Source organism: Toxotes jaculatrix, chromosome 20 (genome assembly GCF_017976425.1).
Source record: "Toxotes jaculatrix isolate fToxJac2 chromosome 20, fToxJac2.pri, whole genome shotgun sequence".
Lineage (NCBI taxonomy): Eukaryota > Metazoa > Chordata > Actinopteri > Toxotidae > Toxotes > Toxotes jaculatrix.
In genome coordinates, this window is record NC_054413.1 from 4,364,958 (window position 1) to 4,385,048 (window position 20,091).

At 40.4% G+C, this 20,091-nt stretch overlaps 1 protein-coding gene across 1 annotated transcript in view; it reads right to left on the reverse strand.

Moving 5' to 3' along the window:
- Positions 1-16,096, reverse strand: part of LOC121200582 (RNA-binding Raly-like protein) — a 48,609-nt gene extending 32,513 nt beyond the window's left edge. The window contains exons 1-2 of the mRNA XM_041065967.1: positions 16,086-16,096; positions 8,733-8,989 (exon numbers count right to left, since the gene is read on the reverse strand). Coding sequence (XP_040921901.1) covers positions 8,733-8,988 — 256 coding nt within the window. The 5' untranslated portion in view covers position 8,989; positions 16,086-16,096. The remainder of the gene's footprint in view (positions 1-8,732; positions 8,990-16,085) is intronic.
- Between the last annotated feature and the right edge of the window lie 3,995 nt (positions 16,097-20,091).

A 20,091-nucleotide genomic window follows, 5' to 3' on the forward strand; every position in this document is an offset into this window, starting at 1 on the left:
TGCAAGACTGCAGCTCTGCTTTCAAAAACAGCGACAGTCTTGTTTGTATCAAGCAGACTTTGATTGTGTTTCTAATTAGCAGCTTTTCATCTGGGCGAGATTATGCAAGATTTTCTGTTTTTGCAGCTGTTTTTATTAATTTATGCTGAGCACAGTACTGCGAAGTAACAAATCAAATCACTGAAATCATTGTATTGCCTCATGAGTTACCATGTAATCTGAGTAAAGCGCTGGATAGAACAAAGTCGTAATTACTCTTGAAGCCCTTCTCCATATATTTGTTCGCCTTTCATTACATAAATTTAAAGACTATTCATAAAAGTAAAAGAGTTATGACCACAAGCAATTAAAACTTTAAATGATTAGCCTTTGTATTAAAACACCTTTCAGTCTTTTTGGAAGCAATAATAAAAAAGATCTTTATAATTTTCTTGACATTTGTGAATTATGGAATCCAATGCATATATGCTGGTACATTTTTCATTTAGGCTGTTTCGCTTGTGCAGGGGAGCAGGTTTCTTTGTTTTGCTCAAGGGCACTTTGACACATTAGCTGTTGCATGAGAATCAAAATTGCAGCCTGCCAGACAGCCAGCACACCTCCCTGAATCATGCATGAGTGTGATTTTTATATACTATACTATATTTACTGGCCTGACGCTCTGTGGGGGAGGTGAAGAGAAATTAAACCCTCAGATGTGAGAAGTCATTACTTTGCTCATAATAAGAATCACACTCAGATAAATATATACTATATTATAACCATGACCATACCGTGGTATAATTGAAACACAGATACTGGAACACAAAACATGCACAAACACTAAAATAAGCTTGTTTTCTGACCTCTACATATGAGCATATGCATCCACCCACACACACATGCACACACACACACACACACATGCACACACACACACACGCACACATGCCCACACGCACACAGAGCTTTCTGGAGCCTGCTGAGCCTTGCGCTCTGACTCTGATTCACAGCTCAGTGTTTCTCTGCCTTCTGAACCCAGGTTTCTAATCAGAGAATTAGCTCCAGTTTCCCCTGCCAAAATCCACACAGTAATCCATCTCACTTTGTCCACACTGTGGCTCATGCCCCACTAAAGCATTTGTCAGTATGTATGAAAGAGAGAGAGGGACAGACAGAGAGACAGAAAGAGATCCTGGCAGCTGGGGAAATGTGCTTTCCTGGTTTCCTGGTGGCTTTATTAAAGCCTATTAAACACACAATGACAATCTTTAAATTTCTTCAGTATTGTTTCCACAAAAGAAGCATGTTCTTATATTCTGAATACATAACGGGTCAGATAAATCCTTGGCTTGGCTATATTCTTGTCATTATTGTATAACTGTGAGCCTGCACACAGCTCTGTACCTGGTGTTATGGATGCTTTTGTTGAGCGCTGGGTCAGGCCAACTGTGCATTCAACGTCCGGCCCCATCTCTCAGAGCGTGATTAATGAGGGAGGAGACGGACAACCAGGGTGCATTCTAATCAACCACAAGGACAAGAAGAGATATGGAAAGGAAGAAATAGAAGGACTAAGACAGGAAATAGAAAGAAAAAGGAGGAAATGGATTATATGCTGATATTACAATTTGTACGAGGTGTCTACGCTCAATTTAAAATCCTTTTCCAAATGAAGCACGAATCAGAATTTTCTAACGTTTCCCGTCTGTAAGCACACATAAACCCCACAAACAAGCACACACACACACACACACACACACACACATACTCAGACACGCTGAACACTCACAGCTTCAGAGGCAAACACAGGGACATGAAAGACACAGAGAGGGCCTTATGGGGTTAGCTTTGGCAAGGTTCAGGCCAGTGGATCAGGGGAAATTGGCCCATCTAGTTGTATACTGCAATACCCATAAGGCCTCTCACTCATGACTGTTCATGCCTCTGAACCTGGCTCTCAAAATAAAGTTACTGAGCTGTGCAGTTATTGTAGACATAGTTGGAATTATCTATGCAAATTTCAAAGTGAGAGTGAGCCTGTGAATACTAATGGTGAATGATAGAGAGAATTACAGCAGCCAGGTGGAGAAGATGCAGGAGGATTGGCTTGGAGAGACATAAAAGAAAAAATCCCCCTCAGGTTTTCATTATAATGTTAAGCTGATGATATTCACTGCATTCAAGGAGTTACTGTACTCTGTGGGGGGGTTGAAATTTATTTTCTTGCTTTTTGCTTGACAGCCTCATCATTGTCTATGTGAGTGACATTTCCTTCTTTTACCAAATCTTGTTCATCGTAAATCATGCTGTCATTGTCAGTAAACAATGACAATGCAAACATGCAAATTCTTAGAAAATGTTTAAAGTGACATAGTAATGTTTATTTTGTTCTAAATCTTGGCTTAGTGTTTTAGCACACACACATTTTTCACACACACACATTTTCTGATCAACACTAAGCCCAAAGCACCACTGAGGCTGATGGGAATGCTGTTAGTTTAGCAGGTAAACAGTACGACCTGCACACTCTCCTTCTGCCTGTCCCTCTTCAGTCCTCTCCCTCTTCCTGGTATAGTTCAGTTTCCGTGTCCTGTGCTGCTTCCTATGCATCATGTTGGCCCAAAATGACGATTGATTGCAGTGCCACTGCCTTTGTAATCCGCTTAGGATGGATTTTGCATCTAAATCACTTTATTATTTATGTGCCTAACTCTTGCCAATGCCATTTGGAGGCAGTATGATTGGTGATCCATCACACATTATCCTTCAGTGTGGTCATTAATATTGTAATGGGATGGACCTTCACCATGAAACTTCCAGGTGGAAGGGAATGCAGATCTCTTCTGGGAGGGTCAGGCTACTCAAAACAGGAGTCAACAGAAGGAAGATTATCAGGTGTGCTGCTACCAGACGGACTCTCCAGAGATGTTGTTAGTTCGCCCTCTCTCTGCTATTAACCTCTCTCTGCCGTTCTCCTTCTCTCCTCTCTGCTCCCAGGTTGCACAGCAGCTTGCATCTTCATACATGGTCTCTCATAGAAAAATATGGGATGTTATTCTTTCATTGGCCTTTTCCATCAGGGCTTCAATCACCACCTGCCAATCATATGCATCTGCTGCCTCCAGGCAGACACACACAAACACACGGTGGCACATCAGGACATAGTTGAAACAACCACTTCTATAGATGAGAAAAACAAGAAAAGAGAGATACATCCCACCACATAAAGGGCAAGTGTGATATGCATTGCAAAATATTTGGTGCAGATACATCAAAGGAGTCTTATACAATCATAACTCTTCCTAAAAACCCTGAAAACTTTCAAAACACGTGTGGTATATACTGTCAGTGTACTGCACAGAATCGGAGACTGAGCACCAACATGATCTGGAGGCCGGGGGCATGCTGGGACAGCTCAGGGCAAAAAATCTGTCACTCTTTGTCTCCATGGCAGCCCACTGAGCCCACTGAAGAGCAGGGCCATAGAGATGCAGCGGATAGATCTCAGTGGGTGAAGAAGGAAACCGCTTAGATGCATTTGAGGTGCATGGATGCCAGCAATCATCATGTCACCATGTCACGAGGAATTCCCCCAGTCAGCTTTTAGCCAGAGGGAAGGGAACACATAGCAACACAAGTGAGACATAGAGATTTTTGTACTTAACATGACTTATGCCACAACAGAGCAGCTGGCCTCAGATGGCTGTAACATTTACTTGTTTGATTGTAAGTGATGTTATTGTGATTGTAGTGAAATTAAAACTAGTTTGGGGGACAAAATGCAGAGAGCCATGGAGAGCGACTGGTGCTGTGTCCTGATTACAGTACATACTGCACATTTATTCTGAACAGGATTTGATTATGTAGTGCATTCACACACAAAATTAGTTATACTCCAAAGATATCAAGTATGCACACTGTGCTGATTACACAGGTGATTTTAACTATTTTTGTTAATTAGACCTCTTCTTGGGATGCGTGTGCAGACTGTGATTAATTGGGTGCACACCAAAACACTGGCATAGTGCTAGTTTGAGCTGAACTGGTCATGGCTGGATACATATTGAAAAGGTGCTGTAGTATCTCTGCCAACACAAGCTGTTACAATAAGGAAATAAAGTCCTCCACAGTTTGTGCATTACGCGCTGCTGTTCATTTATCAGTGGATAGAGATTTAATGTCCTACTGCTGCCTGAATTCCATTTTAGTTTTTTTTTTGTTTTTTTTTTGTTATGTAACCAGTAGCACACTGTCATGGCCAAAAAAAAAACAACACCCCTGAAGCACTAAATAAAATTACATGCATTTACCCCTTGGAAACCAATTAAAGTGGACAAACTCTTGACTTTCACTTTTATTGGCAGGAGCTTTTGAAAATTGTTGATATTCACAAATCTTGTACCCATTCCTGATAGTACAGCCACAACAGTTCCATGCAGGTTTCTGTGTGTCATACTGTAGAATTTACTGGGACTCAGCCTTGGTTTGATTGTTTCAGCATCATGGATAGAGAAAGACAACAGGGAAAAGATTCTTCATGTCTGCTCCACAAGACACAATTTTCAACATCCGTGCTCACGTGAAGTGCTTTAAAAAAAAAATTGCTTTTATGCCTTTTTGCCTTCATGCTTTTAACTCTGAATTGTGTAGAGATACTGCATTTATGCCATTCAGAATAGCATCACATGTACTTCTATTTAGTAATGATTGCTGTGCTCACAATCTTAGATGTGTTCTCATGAACTCCTATTCATATTTGATAGGGTAATGGAGCATCCATTTTTCACTCAGCGGAGAGGGGGAGGAAGGTGCTGCCAGCTGTGTTATTATAGAATTCTGCATTCGTTCATCAGCTGTCTTTCATCCACACACACACACACACACACACACAGTGACAGTCTCATCTTCTGTGGTGGCGGCAGACTAGGACCTTTGACCCTTGTGTATCATTGAGTGCTCAGATTAGTCATCACCAATGCGTCTGAGCAGCTGAAGTGAATCTGTGCAGTCACAGTATGATGTGATTATTCCACTGACCTCCTTTCCAGTGACCACTGCCAGCACAACAGCATGCTTTAGTAACGTACCTCTGCCTCCACAACAACATATTCTGCTTCTTTTTACGTGGGCGGTGGATGAGCTCAGTAAACAGAGACAATGACTGCTGAAACACGAACATGTACGATGCAGTTCCTGCAGTAACACAGCTATATCGGCTCACCTACAGATGTGAGCTCTAAAATGCAGGTAGCAACACTTTAATGAAACATTTTCGAACACAAAGACAAATCCTTGGTGGAGGTCATTCCTCAACTCCAAATCATTACGTGGCTGATTCATTTCTCCACCATGTTAATATAAAAAGCATCAGCTTGGTAGAATGAGATTGAGGGTGTCCTTAATTGTCAATTAAGGATGTGTCTCCCAGTCATAGTCCTGGTACATGACTTGTAGATTGAGTGATAACAATGAGGGCAGCATTGCATTGCTGCAACGCTGGTTTGAAATGAGCAGTGGAGTAATGAAAATACTTTCGATTATGTTTGTTTTCTCAACCAAAAACAAACAATCACATGGGAAGAGAGTCAAATGATTTACAGAGAAGTCACAAATGAATCACTAATACTATTATTATGGATATGGTAGAGTGCTCAGTGATGTTTTAGCTTTGACTGGTGATGGACCTGGTTGTGACTGGGTTTTAATAACCACATCCATAATGCCAAATATCCAACTAATGAAAGCCTTAAAGCACAAAAAGCCATTAGCCACCATTAATCAGGCAAAGAGATCATCATTACTTGCTCTTGTTTTTCATTTTGATGGAGAAATGGTAAGATAAGATGCAAATTCTTCAATTTTTAAAATATTTTTAGTAAGATCAGCTCATGAAATGAGTTTTGGAGGAAATGTCTTATGTGTGCAGAGGTAGCATCCAACGCCTGTCCAAAAAGACATGCCTTCATCAACAGCACAACAACAAACGAAGGAACCACTTAGCTCTCTCAGCAGTTAGATAGATTTTTACAAGTGGCTGGGAGAGTTGAGTCAGACTATTGGTTTGATGTTTTTGGTTGATAAATGCAGTCTAGAAAAAGGCAGCTCGATAACTTGTCTTGTTGACGCAGAAGAGGCACAACAGCCTTTAAATCAGCTCTGTATCTTCTTTTTTTAATATTCACTTTGTATTCTGCACATAAATGATGTTATTTACAGCCAATGTTCATTAACACAGGAGTTAGAAGTCTGGGGAATTTTTATTGACTCACGTAATGCCCTTGAGCTGGGATTGTTTCCCTCACTTGTATTAATTATCTTATATAAAACTTCCTCTCTTTCACTACCAACCCTAACCCCAAAATCTGCCCTGAGGATACTGTGTAATGGAGGGGAGTATATGAACAGTCAGAAAGATCATCTTCAAGCCGGAGGACCTGTGTTGACAAACACGTGCCCTGCTGAAATGCCAGTGAAGACACTGTATTCATGCCAAAACCACAGCTGAACTGTGAACGAAGTCAGCTTATTGTCACATCCAGCTGTTGAGTCAGGTCCTGTTTTCCTTGATACCAGTTTAGTTAGTTTCCTGTTTTACTTTGAAATCACTAACCCCCTTGTCTCTTTCACTTCCTGTACTCCTTTGTTTCCCGCCTTTGTGATCACCTGTCCCGCCCCTAATGTTTTGCACCTGTGTCTAATTGTCTTCCCGCCTCCTAGTGCATTTAAGTCTTGGCCTCCCCTTTGTTCTCTGCCAGTTTGTATTTGTCTGTATAGTCAAGCGTTCCAGCATTTGTCCCTTGTGTTGCTCCTTGTGTGTTTTGACCTGATTTGTTCTCCCTTTAGTTTTTGCCTTTGCCTAACAATTTTGATACCTCTGCTTTATTTTGGACCGCCTTCCTGTGTACCAACCTTGTTTGGAGTGAAGACCAGCTTTTGTCTCTTATTCCTGTGTACTGGAGTTGTCTATTTGAGTCCCTTTCTGAGCCCCCTCCTTGACACTTATTCTGTCAACAAAAGTCCACTCCACCTCCACCTCAACCCCAGTGTGCACCTGACCAGGGACTGTTTTTTATCATGTATTATCAAATATTAGCTCTGTTAACATTCAACATTTACAAAATAATCCATTCTGGTTTCTGGCTGGGCAATGTTCCCTTAGAATGGAGGTTATTATTGTCACTCCCTGGTCCCTACTGTGCAGAGCTTGGCTCCTATGTTCCTTGGTTGAAACACCAAACATCTTGCAGTCTGCTGCACCTTCACCCCATCGTCCACGTGTAGACTCTGGATCTTTGTTCCCTTAGGGGGACAGTTATTGTCACCACTCCCCAGTGCTGAACTGCCGAGCTTGATTTATCCTTGTGGAGTGATAAGGTCAGAGCCTAGATGCCAAATATCAACCCTGTAAATATTCTACATTCACATATTATTCCATTCTCATTCCAGACTGAACTATTTATGTTCCCTTAGGGGGGAAGTTATCATCATCATTCCCCAATTCCTACAGTGCTGAGCCTGGATGCTTTTAGGCTTTCAATCTATGTTCACATAGGAAGTAAGATATTGTCACTACCTAATCCCTGCTGTGCAGAACTTGATGTATCTTTGTCGGGAGTGATGAGGTCAAAGCCTGAATCAAATATCAACTCTTCACATATTCTACATTTGCATAATAATCCATTCCAGTTGTTCACACTTCATGACACTTCATCATGCACTGCTCTCTCTGATCATCTCATAATGATCATTTTAATTCTGTAACATACTGACACTCAGTGATATTTGCACTCTTTTCACTCCAGAGCCCAGGTTCCTGTGGACTGTGAAGAAAATATTTCACAGTCAAATGCGCCTATATGCAGTATTATCCAGTCATGATTATTTTAAAATTATGTTTTAAAGCAGTAATGTCTAGGAACATGCTCTGTTGTATCTTTGCAATTCATCCCTAGGGTTCACAAAGATGTTTTAACAAGATAAGGCCCAGGACAATGCCCTTCACAGACAAAACTGAATCTACATTCAAACTTAAAAGGTGGCTTTGCTGGCTTCAGGGGGTAAAGTCAGACACTAAGACCTGCATAAACAGGATTTTTCTCTCCACTTTTCTAAATTTCCTCAAATTGTGTAGAAAGGTACCTTATGAATCACATCTTCCAATCTCACAAATATTTTGCCTCCCAGTCATGAGCAAAACAAATGTGAATAAAAAATATTTCACAGTCAACAGTCACAAAAACAATCCATTACAAAGTGCATGCACGCTCGAAAAATCAATGCTTGCACGGCAAATTGTAGCTGCATCCCATGCTACTTAACATATTCTGCTCTGCTCTGCTCTAAGTAGAGTGTCACAGAAACTTTGACATACTTTTTGCAAGTTGCGGCCTGGTAAATGTTAACATCAAACTCTGCTTAGATTCACTAGTGGATCAGTTAACGGATTCAGCAGGGATTTTCTCCAAAACAGCGTGACAACAAACACAGACACTTCAGCATTTAGGAGCCAAGGGAGGTTCCAAACTAAAAGTCTGAGAGATGCCCGAGGCATTTTGTGTTCCCAAGAGAGACAATCCACTCCTCTAGCAAAGAACAGCCTTTAACGAAATATTTTGTATTTCAAGGGGAAAGTTTTTGTGAAGTGCAGTACAAACTGTATCTTACTGTCTCTTTATGAGTTGCTAATGGCATTTGCAATGCAAGCAACATACAAATTTCTCACAACAAAAAAAAGAGAAAAGAAGACTCACCAAGAGGCTGTCCAGCAATGATACGGGCATTTTCTCCTGCCACAGCTGCTCGAGCATTCCTTTCATTCATGTACTGTACGAAGGCGTAACCCTTGTGTACGGAGCAACCCACTATTTTGCCGTACTTGGCGAAGATGACTTCTATGTCGGTCTTCTTGACAATGGCTGTGTTGAGGTTGCCAATAAAGACTCTGGAGTTGAGGGAGCGCGGGTCATTCTTGTTGGTCACGTTGCTCGTCTGGGTTTTACCAGTCATTCTCCTCCAGTTGCCCTCCTGGGACACAGACAGAGGGGGAGGGTTTAGAGGTTTTGGACAGGCCAACTCCAGCTAATTCTGCTCCTAAAGAAAACACCATGGAACCCCAAGTGTGAAAAATTATATTAGTAAAATAAGACATTATGAAAGAACGAAAGAAATAGTAAACTAAATGAATAGCTGTGTGAATCACCTGCTCCCAGCCTCCCAGCAGGCCCGCCAACTGCTTGCTAGCTTATCAGCGAACTTCTGTTGGCTGGAGAAACCATGGTGAAAAACAGTTTTAGCGCTTCAGAGCTGCGCGTTTGAACTTTAAAATCACAAAATAACTTTGAATTAACCAGTTAACTGCTTCCTGACATGGTGAAATAAAATGTGGCATGAAATGGAGATTTAAATTTTTGAAAATGTATAATGAAATTAAAATATTTTCTAAAATTATATTAATTTATGGATAATTATTAACATGATTATACATTTCATAATGTCTTCTTTTGTTATCTAATAGTAAACACTTTGGGGCTCCATAAAACAGAAGATTAAAATCGATCAGTTTTAGTGGAAATACACACTTTTTGTTGATGAAGGCTTTTGCGGATGACAGTTTACTTTATCTAAATCTTGTAGGCCAGTCCACTGCTTATCTAAGCTGCATTTCTGCATGGTTGAAATCCAGCCTCTGGATGGCTGAGTGGGACAGTTAGAAGGCGCAACAATATGTGGATGCTGCCGCAGTTTTCTCTGCTTTGTGAGAAACCAAATACAGCGGCTATCAGTGGGAAAGCCTTGCTATCTCATTGCCCATATTGTTGCACCCCGAATGCTTTGCGTGCCGTTTCAGTGATCACAGAATGTGTACGCTGTGATTCATGTTACAGGTTTATTCAATTTTTTTTTTCTTTTTGTTTTTTTTTTAATTTGCTATGAAGTTATCAGAGTGTTAGCCTCAGCTTTTGTGGGGCTCCCCTGCAATTATTTACAAATGACCTTTTCATAACCTGGATGTTAACCTGAAGAATCAGGGAAATCATATCCCAAGGAAAGGATGCACAACTGAATGATTCAAGTTCTATATTTAATTACAGTTATTGTAAAGTAGATAGATACATACATAGATAAATATGTCGATAGATCCCACATATTTCTCATGGCTATTTCATTTTTATGGTTGTAGAAATCCATGTTTTCATTACAGTTTATTTTCCAAAATGGATTACACTTAGTGCATTAAATACTGTGAAGAAAATATAACTGAATGTTCAATATTTGCCTCCTCTGAGTCTCTGTCCCTGACACATGGTGATAACAACTATTCAGCTTTGAGACGAAGAACCTGAATAATGGATCCAATCCTCAGTAAATAGGATTAGTAACCAAGGTAACACTGATGTTGTTGGAATATTGTGTGCACACACATATGCACATACACATTTTCTGACCGAAAGTCTTTTTTTTTCTTTATCCAACTTAATTTTCCATTGCAAGAGGGTGCTGACTGCCTGTGTCCATCATTGCAATTACATGATGTAGTTTTACCGTGAAGTGCTATACTATAACAGGCTTGTTCAGCTAATTACAGCATGAGATTATGTCTAAAATGCAGCCAGAGGATGTAATTCACAAACTGAGTGATGGCTACATTTCATTGTAAGGTCGCTTGTTTTGTACCCAGGGTAGATGAAGGAGGAAACTGACCAGTCATCCAGAAGTACGAGAGCAGCCATTTGATTTACAGGGCAGCGGTTCTCTGTCAGGCAACCATTACACCTGAGACTGTGATCATGCCAGACATTCAGCTGCTCATTCATGGATAAACACATATTATTTCACTTGGCAGCACATGTTTCTAGCATTACATCACCCACAGTCTAATGCTATTCATTTTCCCGTAATTATTCAGCACCCATTACAGGTGCGTGATGATTCACGACTCCTATGGGCTCATTGTTTACAGTGCTGCATCAGTGTGTGCTGTTATTGCATGTGGGTGTGCGTGTGTGGGAATAAACTGCTGCTTGCCATCTCTCAAGTGACCTTGACATTTATCAGCACCAGAGACTGAAAATTAATGTGGCGCAGGCACACACACACATACATGTGCTAACTCAGATGAGCTCCACAATGACCACCTAATGGCAGTTTAAACCCACGATCTGACACCCATCCCATATTGATGTCTGTGGACAGGTCATGGGGAACATGACAAATCAGTGGAGAAGCTTTAGATTGCCTCTCTTGTCAGATAAATCAGTATTGGGTAACGGTCATGGAGCCCTTTTACTGCTCTTTACTGTTATGCTTCATATTGTCTTCTCTGTTGTTTTCTTTAGAGCAGGACACTAATTTATTCCATCAGTGGTTTTCCTGCTGACCTTGCCTTTTAGTTTATTTACAACCTCCATTAAGTCTCTCATCCCATGAGGTGATAGCGTCATGAGGAGAAACATGGGAAAACAACTGTGGAAGTGATAGGCACCGGTAGCGTAACTGGCAAAATAATTGTTCTGAGGACTTGACATTTGTTATCAAAAATGCTCAATGAAGAGCTTCATCCCACAAATGCAGTTTGAAAACTACTTTCAGAGGAAAAATTATGACCTGGTGTTCAAAGCCTGCTCTTTAAAAATGATTACAGCTTCTACAGTACTGCTTTTTTTGTCAGTAAAGAGCAGAAGACAGTTAAGTCTTCATTTTCACGTTCATGCCAGCGTGGTCATGTCAGAATAGGTGTCACATTTTTCAAAAGGCGGATGTCTCCTTTTGGAATGAAAAAACTTTGCTGTTCTGGCATTACATCAAATCCTGGCATGCCTTCCCTTTAATATGGTACAAAAAAAGCATCCCAATCTCATACCAGTAAAAAAAGAAATAAGGATAAGGTCAGCCTGCAAAAGCACCAAGGTCGTGTGGTTAACAGCACTGCTGTGTTGGGATAGTGCGAGAGTGAAAAAAGAGGGGATTTACTGGAGAGCGAAAGTAGCCATATCACTAAGTTCTCCCTTGCTCTGTAATGCATTGTGCCTTTGTAGACAGGCTCTTAAAAGGTTGTTGTTTGGGTCTGGCCACCTGCCTGATTTATAGACATTTTTCATGGAGGGAGAGACTCATTGAATTGATTCCTTTTGTAATTTCCTACCACTCCACCACTGTACATTTCTCTTCGCCATGCCTCAGCCACTCTGCTCTGATTGTTGCCAAGGCAGCTTGACGGGCTGTGGAAAGGCTGGAGAAGCTGCTCACTGAAACAGAACAGAGAAAGGTAGCCCGATACACCTTTTCCACTGGTGTAGCCGCCATGTACTGCAGAGGTGGAATAATTGCTTCATGGATTCCTTCCATTTATATCTTGTCTTAAAATGTGTCTCTCTGCTTGTGGAAGCAATGGCAACAACTGAGAAAAAAATTCCCTCTATTTGTAAATCAATGCCTCTATTTGTATTGTAGGCTACAGAGCATTTTCTGTGATGCACCCAGCCATAAATTTGTGCACTTTTGTGAAGTGTGGTGAGAGGCTGGATCTATTGGGCCCCACAAGGGCACACTGCAGTCACAACATTTTGTCTGATTTGAAGGTAGAAGAAGAGTTGAATGAGTTTAATTTAATACAAAGAGCAGAATGGCCTTAAGGCAAGGGTATGCCATTTACATTCCACTTCTCTATCTGCCTCTTGAAAAATTAGTTTAGTCTTCCAGATGTACAGACATAAAGCTAATTTCCCCCACATTTTCAATTGGTTGCTGGCCTTTGGCTTTATAAATCAAGGCACACAGTGTTGGGCTGAAATTCAGCTCGGTAAGCAGGCAGATAAAGCTACAGCAAAGAGGGCCTATTAAAGGAAAAAAAAACAATCCTGATTTTGACAGCTAAGGCTTCTTGAAGTGAATGAAACATTTACACAACATTACACTAATGTTTGCAGCACCTTTGATAATCATCTTCCACACTTATTTCAGAAGAATACTCTGATACTAATGTGTGTGTTTTCACTGTAAGTCTGTTTCTTATTTAACATCAACTATCATTTTAGAGCATTTAACAGCTAAGGAGACTGCAGAAAAAGAACGTTGTGTCATGAGTTGGTGGAGACCAAATCAGAGCTAAAAACAGTGGTTAAGGTCATAAACTAGCAAACAAGATTTTTGTTGATATAATGATACTGCTTGTCTAGCAGGCCTCACCATGCACCATCACCAAGTCGTTAATTAAAAATAGTTTTGGTCAGAAATGAACAACTGAATACATGACACACATGTTCTGCTCTGGGCTTCTTGTAGCTGTTTGTGTTCACTGCTGAGACAAAGGTGTATTTAAAAGTTTTAAAACTGGAAAACAGGTTTGTTTCCAAACGTGAAAATATAAAAGTCTTCAGTCTTCAGGAGCTTTATTCACTCACTTTTCCACCAGCTTACATTTACTTATGCTAGACTGTTAATTGAATGTTCCATTGAGTGAATGAGAACTGAGGGCCTCCTTAATCTGTCCTGACTTACACTTTATTCTTTTAGCAACTTCAGCATACTGCATTTAAAAATGTAAATTACTCAGTATTTTTTATATTCCTGTGAATGCTTTTTTTGGGTGGTTACAACATTTATGGTCTTGGGAGGAAGACTTTACAATATATACCTTATGCATCTTATCTGACTTCAATACCATAATCATTCCCAGCAGGGCCTTTTCCTCTCACCTGCGGAAAGCCTCATTTCTCTACAAATAGTGGCTACATGCTTAACAGCTCCAACCGTTTTTTATTCCTTCCTAACTCTGTACTCAGAAAATGCAATGACTATTAAAAAGCCTGCAGCAAAGATACAATTAGCTAAGATGCAAATGGAGCCATTTCTCAGTTGGCCCTCATTCACCTGCAGTCGGGAAATTGGTAATATGCGGTGGGAGAAACTCCTGTGTGCCGGGGCATGGCAGACATGGGATGATATACGAGTGGAATTTGTTATTGTCCAGGGGGAGTCTGCTGTTTGTGATGGACAGGGGAACACTTCAACTGCAATGACAAGATTTCATTTCTTTGGTCGTATACAGCTGCACAGAGTTGAAACTAATCTGGTCAAACACAGTGAGCTGTCGAGCGCAGAATAGATCAATCTCTGCCTGCTCTTAATCCAATTTGATTGGTAAGGATGGTACCAGGGTGTTTTATGATATAAAACCCACTCTGCATGATTGTTTTGAAAGCTTCCTCTTCACTATAGGACATGGCTCCACGGGATGTTTAAAAGCTTTCTCTCCACAGTACAGTGGGATATTCCCATTTACTCAAAATGTGGTGGCAGACAAATGGCATCTGTTTCTGAATTACCACATACAGTAAGGGTGTTTATGAGTACATCAGGCAAATCTCTTTTAGGATACAATCAACACAAAGACACTTAGGCAGTGATGGAAACATGTTTAAAATCCTCACTTTAGTACAAGCAGCAGAAAAACAATGAAAGCATACTCAAGGTCAAGTGGCACTGGGCCTAACTACTTCATTTGCTGTTGGTTACTATAGCAATGCATCATGTTTTATGTACTCAGCAGATGTTTTAAATGCAAATGATTTTCTCTGAGATGTGGTGGAGGGTGGAGAGTAAATTAAGGCTCACAAAATGAAAAGGTACTTGTGCAAAGTGTACTTAAGAACACTCTCCTGGGAATAAACTGTAAATAAACTTTAAACTTTTCATCTTTGCACTTGCATGTTTCCATGCTAAATGCATTCACTCTTACACTGCCTTACTTTGACACTCACAGCTATACTGCCATTTATACTGCAGCCCTGACTACTCCCTAGGTCTGATACAATATTCTGTTCATCTACTGAATCATCCTACTTTATGTTACATACAGATATAAGGTTCAGTTGTTTTGAACAGTTGGTATCGCAAGAGCTGCTTTCACACATGCACTGCAACCCTGACCTTTTTTAGACATCAGCTGAAGGAGCTGTAGGTGAGAATGCAAACATCCAAATCACCTGAACTAGACATTAGAAGGACTTTACGCTGCCAGCTCCCTAGTACAAAGTCTGTGTAATTGCTCCGATGTGTGAAAAGAGAAGGTCATTGTCCAGAGAATTCACAGCAAGTGAGAGGTCCTGTTGGTGACATTTCTATCTTTTCTCCTGCACGCTCTACCCAGATGCCACCCCAAAACCAGACCATTTCCACTGTAGTCTGATATAGACAATCTCTGGTTATGTACTGCATGTGTTGAAAGGGAAAACTCCTATTCCTACTAACTGTTCTTGAAAGATTATTTCTAAATCCTTTTTTAGTTTAGTTATATAAACCAGCAAACTGCATTAAAATTCCTAAAGAGAAACTAATGAAAAATATAAAATGACATAACTGAAACCAAAATACCAAAATATTGTAAAGGTATGCTGTGATATGGAGGGTCTAATGAATTTGGCCGTTGACCGTTCTGCTCTCCTCATTAAATCTGGATGTGTCATCATTAGTGCGCCAAGTTGCAGCTGCAGCTGGGACAAGTTTTTAATGGGGGCAGATTAGCATTTGTTAACATCTACTCTGCAGGAGAGGTAAAACAAAGTCCCGACTCTTCATTAGAAGCATTAATGTACACTTTAAAAAGTGTCTGACTGTAATGAAAACACAAACTGCAGCCCAGGCCTCAGTATCTAAAACAACCGTGTAGCCAAACAGCAGTATGTTTTGTCAGAGTAGTGGACATTTCATTTAATCTTGTTCTCAGCTCCCTACAATTAACAGTTTGCAGAGGGATATTTCTTATTTATGAGCGCCCCTGCGAGCCACACTGTGCTCAATAACCTGTATTGTAAAAGGATGACAGGCAGTTTTTTGGCTTCAAAGGCAGGGCCCATTTGAATTTAAATGACTTTAAAATTCACAGGTTTCGTTTGTACAATGTCATCAAAATAAAATCATTTTTTCCCCAATTTTATGCACTTTGCTCTTTTTGCATGAATGTTTTGTGTTGTGTTTTTGAGTCAAATTCCAAGAGGTTATAGAAAAGATATGGCATTACTTCTTCTCTGATGGTGCTGCACAGAGAGGATGGTCAGCCATCTGTAGCCTTGAAATGACCTGTGTCAGCAGAGGCCTTGTCCAGCAGCGGTTGCCCTTGCCTGTAGCACCGCCTGGCGCTGAAACTGTTTTATGAGAAGATGCTTGTCCATCACCCTCCTTGGGTGTGTGTACATATTTCTGCTGGTGCTGTAGGAGGGCACTGTGACTTGGACAGAGAGGCAAAGTCTTGCTCTCTGTCTGCTGTGAAGTGCAGCTGCTTTGACCATACGTTCACACCTCAAGCAACACAATCAATCACGTCAGCAGAAATTCATTAATTTCATATTGAGGTAAGCAGCCAGGGAAACTCAGCCTACACATGCAGAGTTGGGCCAAGAAAATCTGGCCATTGCTCTACTTCACGTGGCCATCAGGCTTTCAATGGGAAGGTTTTCCTGCTTCGCTGTCATTTTCAATTTTATTCATAATCATTTTGCTTGCCAAGTGCAAAATGGATGAGAAGTTTATTCTAGTCATTCATTGCTTCCACATGACAGGAATAAACATCTCAGAACCACTGGAATTTAAATCATCGCCTCAGACCACTTGTTGTTCAAACAGGGCAACTTAAAAAACCAAAACATGTGAACATGAGTTCATATAATACAAGAAATTGTACACATAGTTCTCTCTCCAGTGGTACTCTCAAAGAAAGAGATGCTAATCACTGAAAACAGCACTGACAGGTCTATGTGAAGGGACCTGTAGGATATGTATGCCAAGTACATTGGAGTTTGAAACACCCCTCAAATGGACTTTGATGATACAAATCTCCATCATGTTATGTTTATGCCTGTGACTTCACCCTCCTCTTACTGCCAGGCTAAATGTTCAAAGGTAGAAGCAACTTTGTGTAACGCATTGACAAGGAATAAAAAAAAAAATCTTGCATCGCAAACTTCAAAGAATCCCCAACACTTCAAAAGCTTCTTCATGGCTCGGTGACTAATCTTCAAAGTCATGCCAAGGTTTGAACTGATAGTGCCGCTGTGTATAGCAGGTACAAACATCCTTGTCAGTGAGGTATAAGGTGTAGAGAAAGGGAGAGGAGATAAAACCAAAAGTTAATTGAGACAAACTAAAATGTCCCTGGCCTGCGTGAAATACAAAGCCCCTGGCTGAAGACATTTGGTAATTACAACTGCCAGAGAACCAACCAGTCAAATGAACACACCATTAGAGGTTGAAGCCAGACAAATTGGAAAATTATTGGTAATCCCCGAGGTTTATCCCAGTCACTGTGGAGCTTACAGTAGATCTACCTTACCTCTTTGCTGCCTTGTGCATCACAGTAACCTCAAGATATTATCTGAATAAAAATAGCCTGGGAAGTTATGCCTTTGAGGAAAATTATGTTACGATTAACCCTTTGGCCGCTTTTTTCAGATGCTTGTTAGACTGGGGTTTTGAATGAACTATTTGTGGACTGTTGTTGGATTTTTGTTGAACTCCTTTTGGATGGACTTGGTTGAAATACTTATGGACTATCTGAGGACTCTGGTTTTGGTTTCCTGAGTTTGGTTCAGTGATTCCTGTTTTATTTTAAAAGTCATGTTACACTTGATTTGGCTCTTGAGTTTTTGTTCAGTATTTCATGTTCTATTTTGAAGCCCTGTGTCTTTGTCTTGTTTCCCTGCCTTGTTGAGTGTCTGCCCCGCCCTAATTTGTTTCACCTGTTGCCAATTAAACCCAGTGTATGTAAGTCTCGTTGCTCCCCTCTCTCTTTGTCAGTTTGTCTGTGTTAGTATGTGTGTTCCTCCCAGAGTTTGTTCCTGTGGTCATGTCTGTACCTGTGAACCTGTCTGAGTTTTAGCCTGGTGTCCTGCCTGAGTCTGTACCTCTGATCCTGCCTGTGTTTGCCTCCTGGTTTTGTCCTCTGTGTTTGTTTGTCATATTTTCCTTTGGACTTACCTTTGCTGCCTTGTTTGCCCAGTGAGAATCCCTGAGATTTGAGTACTAGCATAACAAGCCTTGTCAAGCCTCTCAGTTAGCAGGCTGTGATGGACATCACAGTGCGAAAAAAGTTTTACTTTTAATGTTTTGCTTTTTTAATGTTTATTTTAGTTGATTTTGGTAACATACTTAAACTCCAAATCCAGGTCACATTAAGGCACTAAATTTCCCATATTTTTTCCTTTCTGAAGAAGGGCAGACTTTCTTTTCATGACTTTACAAAAAGCCTCCATCATCACATGAAACTTCTTTTCATTACTCAAGAAATATCTATACACTTTCTTTAACACCTCTCTATTTTTTATTTAAACATATGTTCATATTTTTTCAGCATGAATGAATTCAATGCAAAAGCAGAGCTTGCTAGGTGTTCAAATCAATTGATTTCCCTCAGTTTAAAATGTGAATATAAAAGAAGGGCATGGTTCCCAAAAATCAAAGGAGACTTAGCGCGGCCCTGAATTTAAGGGTTGAATCCTGATAACCCAGGAGTCCAGGAGCAGAGCCACAACATGGATGCTACTCAGAGTCTGACATATCTCTTATTCTCGCCAATGTATGGCACGAATTCAAATACAAAACATGGCAGTGTCATGCAGAATGAGATAGAAACAGAAAACAGAACAAATGACATGTCCTAGAGAGGGAAATTGAATGTTCAACAGCTTTATTTAATTGGCTGGCTGCATGTGGTGTCTCCATTAAAAATGGCTCCCACCCTCTCCGTCTGTAAATAGACACTTCATCACGCCCCCTCATTTCATTTCCCTTTAATTGCACAGCATTTATAGTATAACAGTAAAGTACAATTAAAACAGTCTCAATATTTGCTGACAGCCATATGATTTAAAGAGCTCACTTGAAGTTTAAATAATTCAGAATTAAGAAAAACAGCAGAGACAATTAGATGAGCTTGATGTAGGGGCCAATACGTCTCTTACACTTTCTTTTAGTGTCTCTTACAAATAGGCTATACAAACACAATTGCAGCAGGTAGTAATTGCTGCTAATTCTAACTATTCTAAACTAGACAAACCACTGCTCACTTACTCCAACCAGTAATTGCAAGGCACAGTTGCAGATTTTTAAAGCTAGTTGGAGCCCAAGGGAACCCTCGAGGGCCTCCCTGGGCAATGAAGCCCTCAGCGTGCTTCATGAAGTGTGGCGCTTTTTCTTTTTTTCTCTTCTTGCCCTGGCATATTTCCATTTATCACATCTACTGACGTGCACTGTAAGTGCTGAGTGAAAGGTTTGTCAAAAAGAAGGAGGTTTGTCAAAAATATACACACACAAACATCCATACACGCTCACACGACTCATAAAATACACACACATAAGAACACATGCATGGGCAGACCCTCATACAGAAACAAGAAGCATAAAGTCAGTCTCACACACTCAAACAAACACCGCAAACATAAAAGCAATGGAGAACCTTGCATGGAGGACTGATCGCAATCCTTGAAGTATAAGTTTTGACAGTTTGACAGCACATGCTTGCTTTTGTGTAGCAGAGGAGACTCATGGAGTCTGTCTGCTGCCCTCAACACTTCTTCTCCTCTTAAAGTAGTGAAACGCACGTACCATATGGCTTTATGCATAACACTACACAAGCTTGGGAAACGTCACTTGCATGAGACAAAACAAACACCATATATAAAAATAGATATGAAAAAATACCATCTTAGTCTCGGCGTTCGGAAAGCGGCATCAAAATATGTATTTGAAGGCTTTTTCTTTTCAAAATAAGACATCAGTCATGTGGAAAAAATGACACATACTCTCTTCGAGTGATTGCTGTCACAAAATAAGGCTCAGAAGTTAAGAGAAAAAGTATTAAACATCATATCTGAGAATTTATTTTTATCTAAGTTTTAGAAATAATAACTACATCCAAAAAAGGATTTCAGGCATTTGAAATGATTGAAACCCTTCATCTCCCTTTTGTGCCACACTGTATGACATGTATGACATGCCTTTAAAGCGCTGTGCAAAACGCAAGCCACATAATAACATAAGAGGATGTGAGCATTCATACAGCAGTGGATGAATGCTCACATCCTCTTAAGAGCAATACATGAACTCAGGCACTCAAAT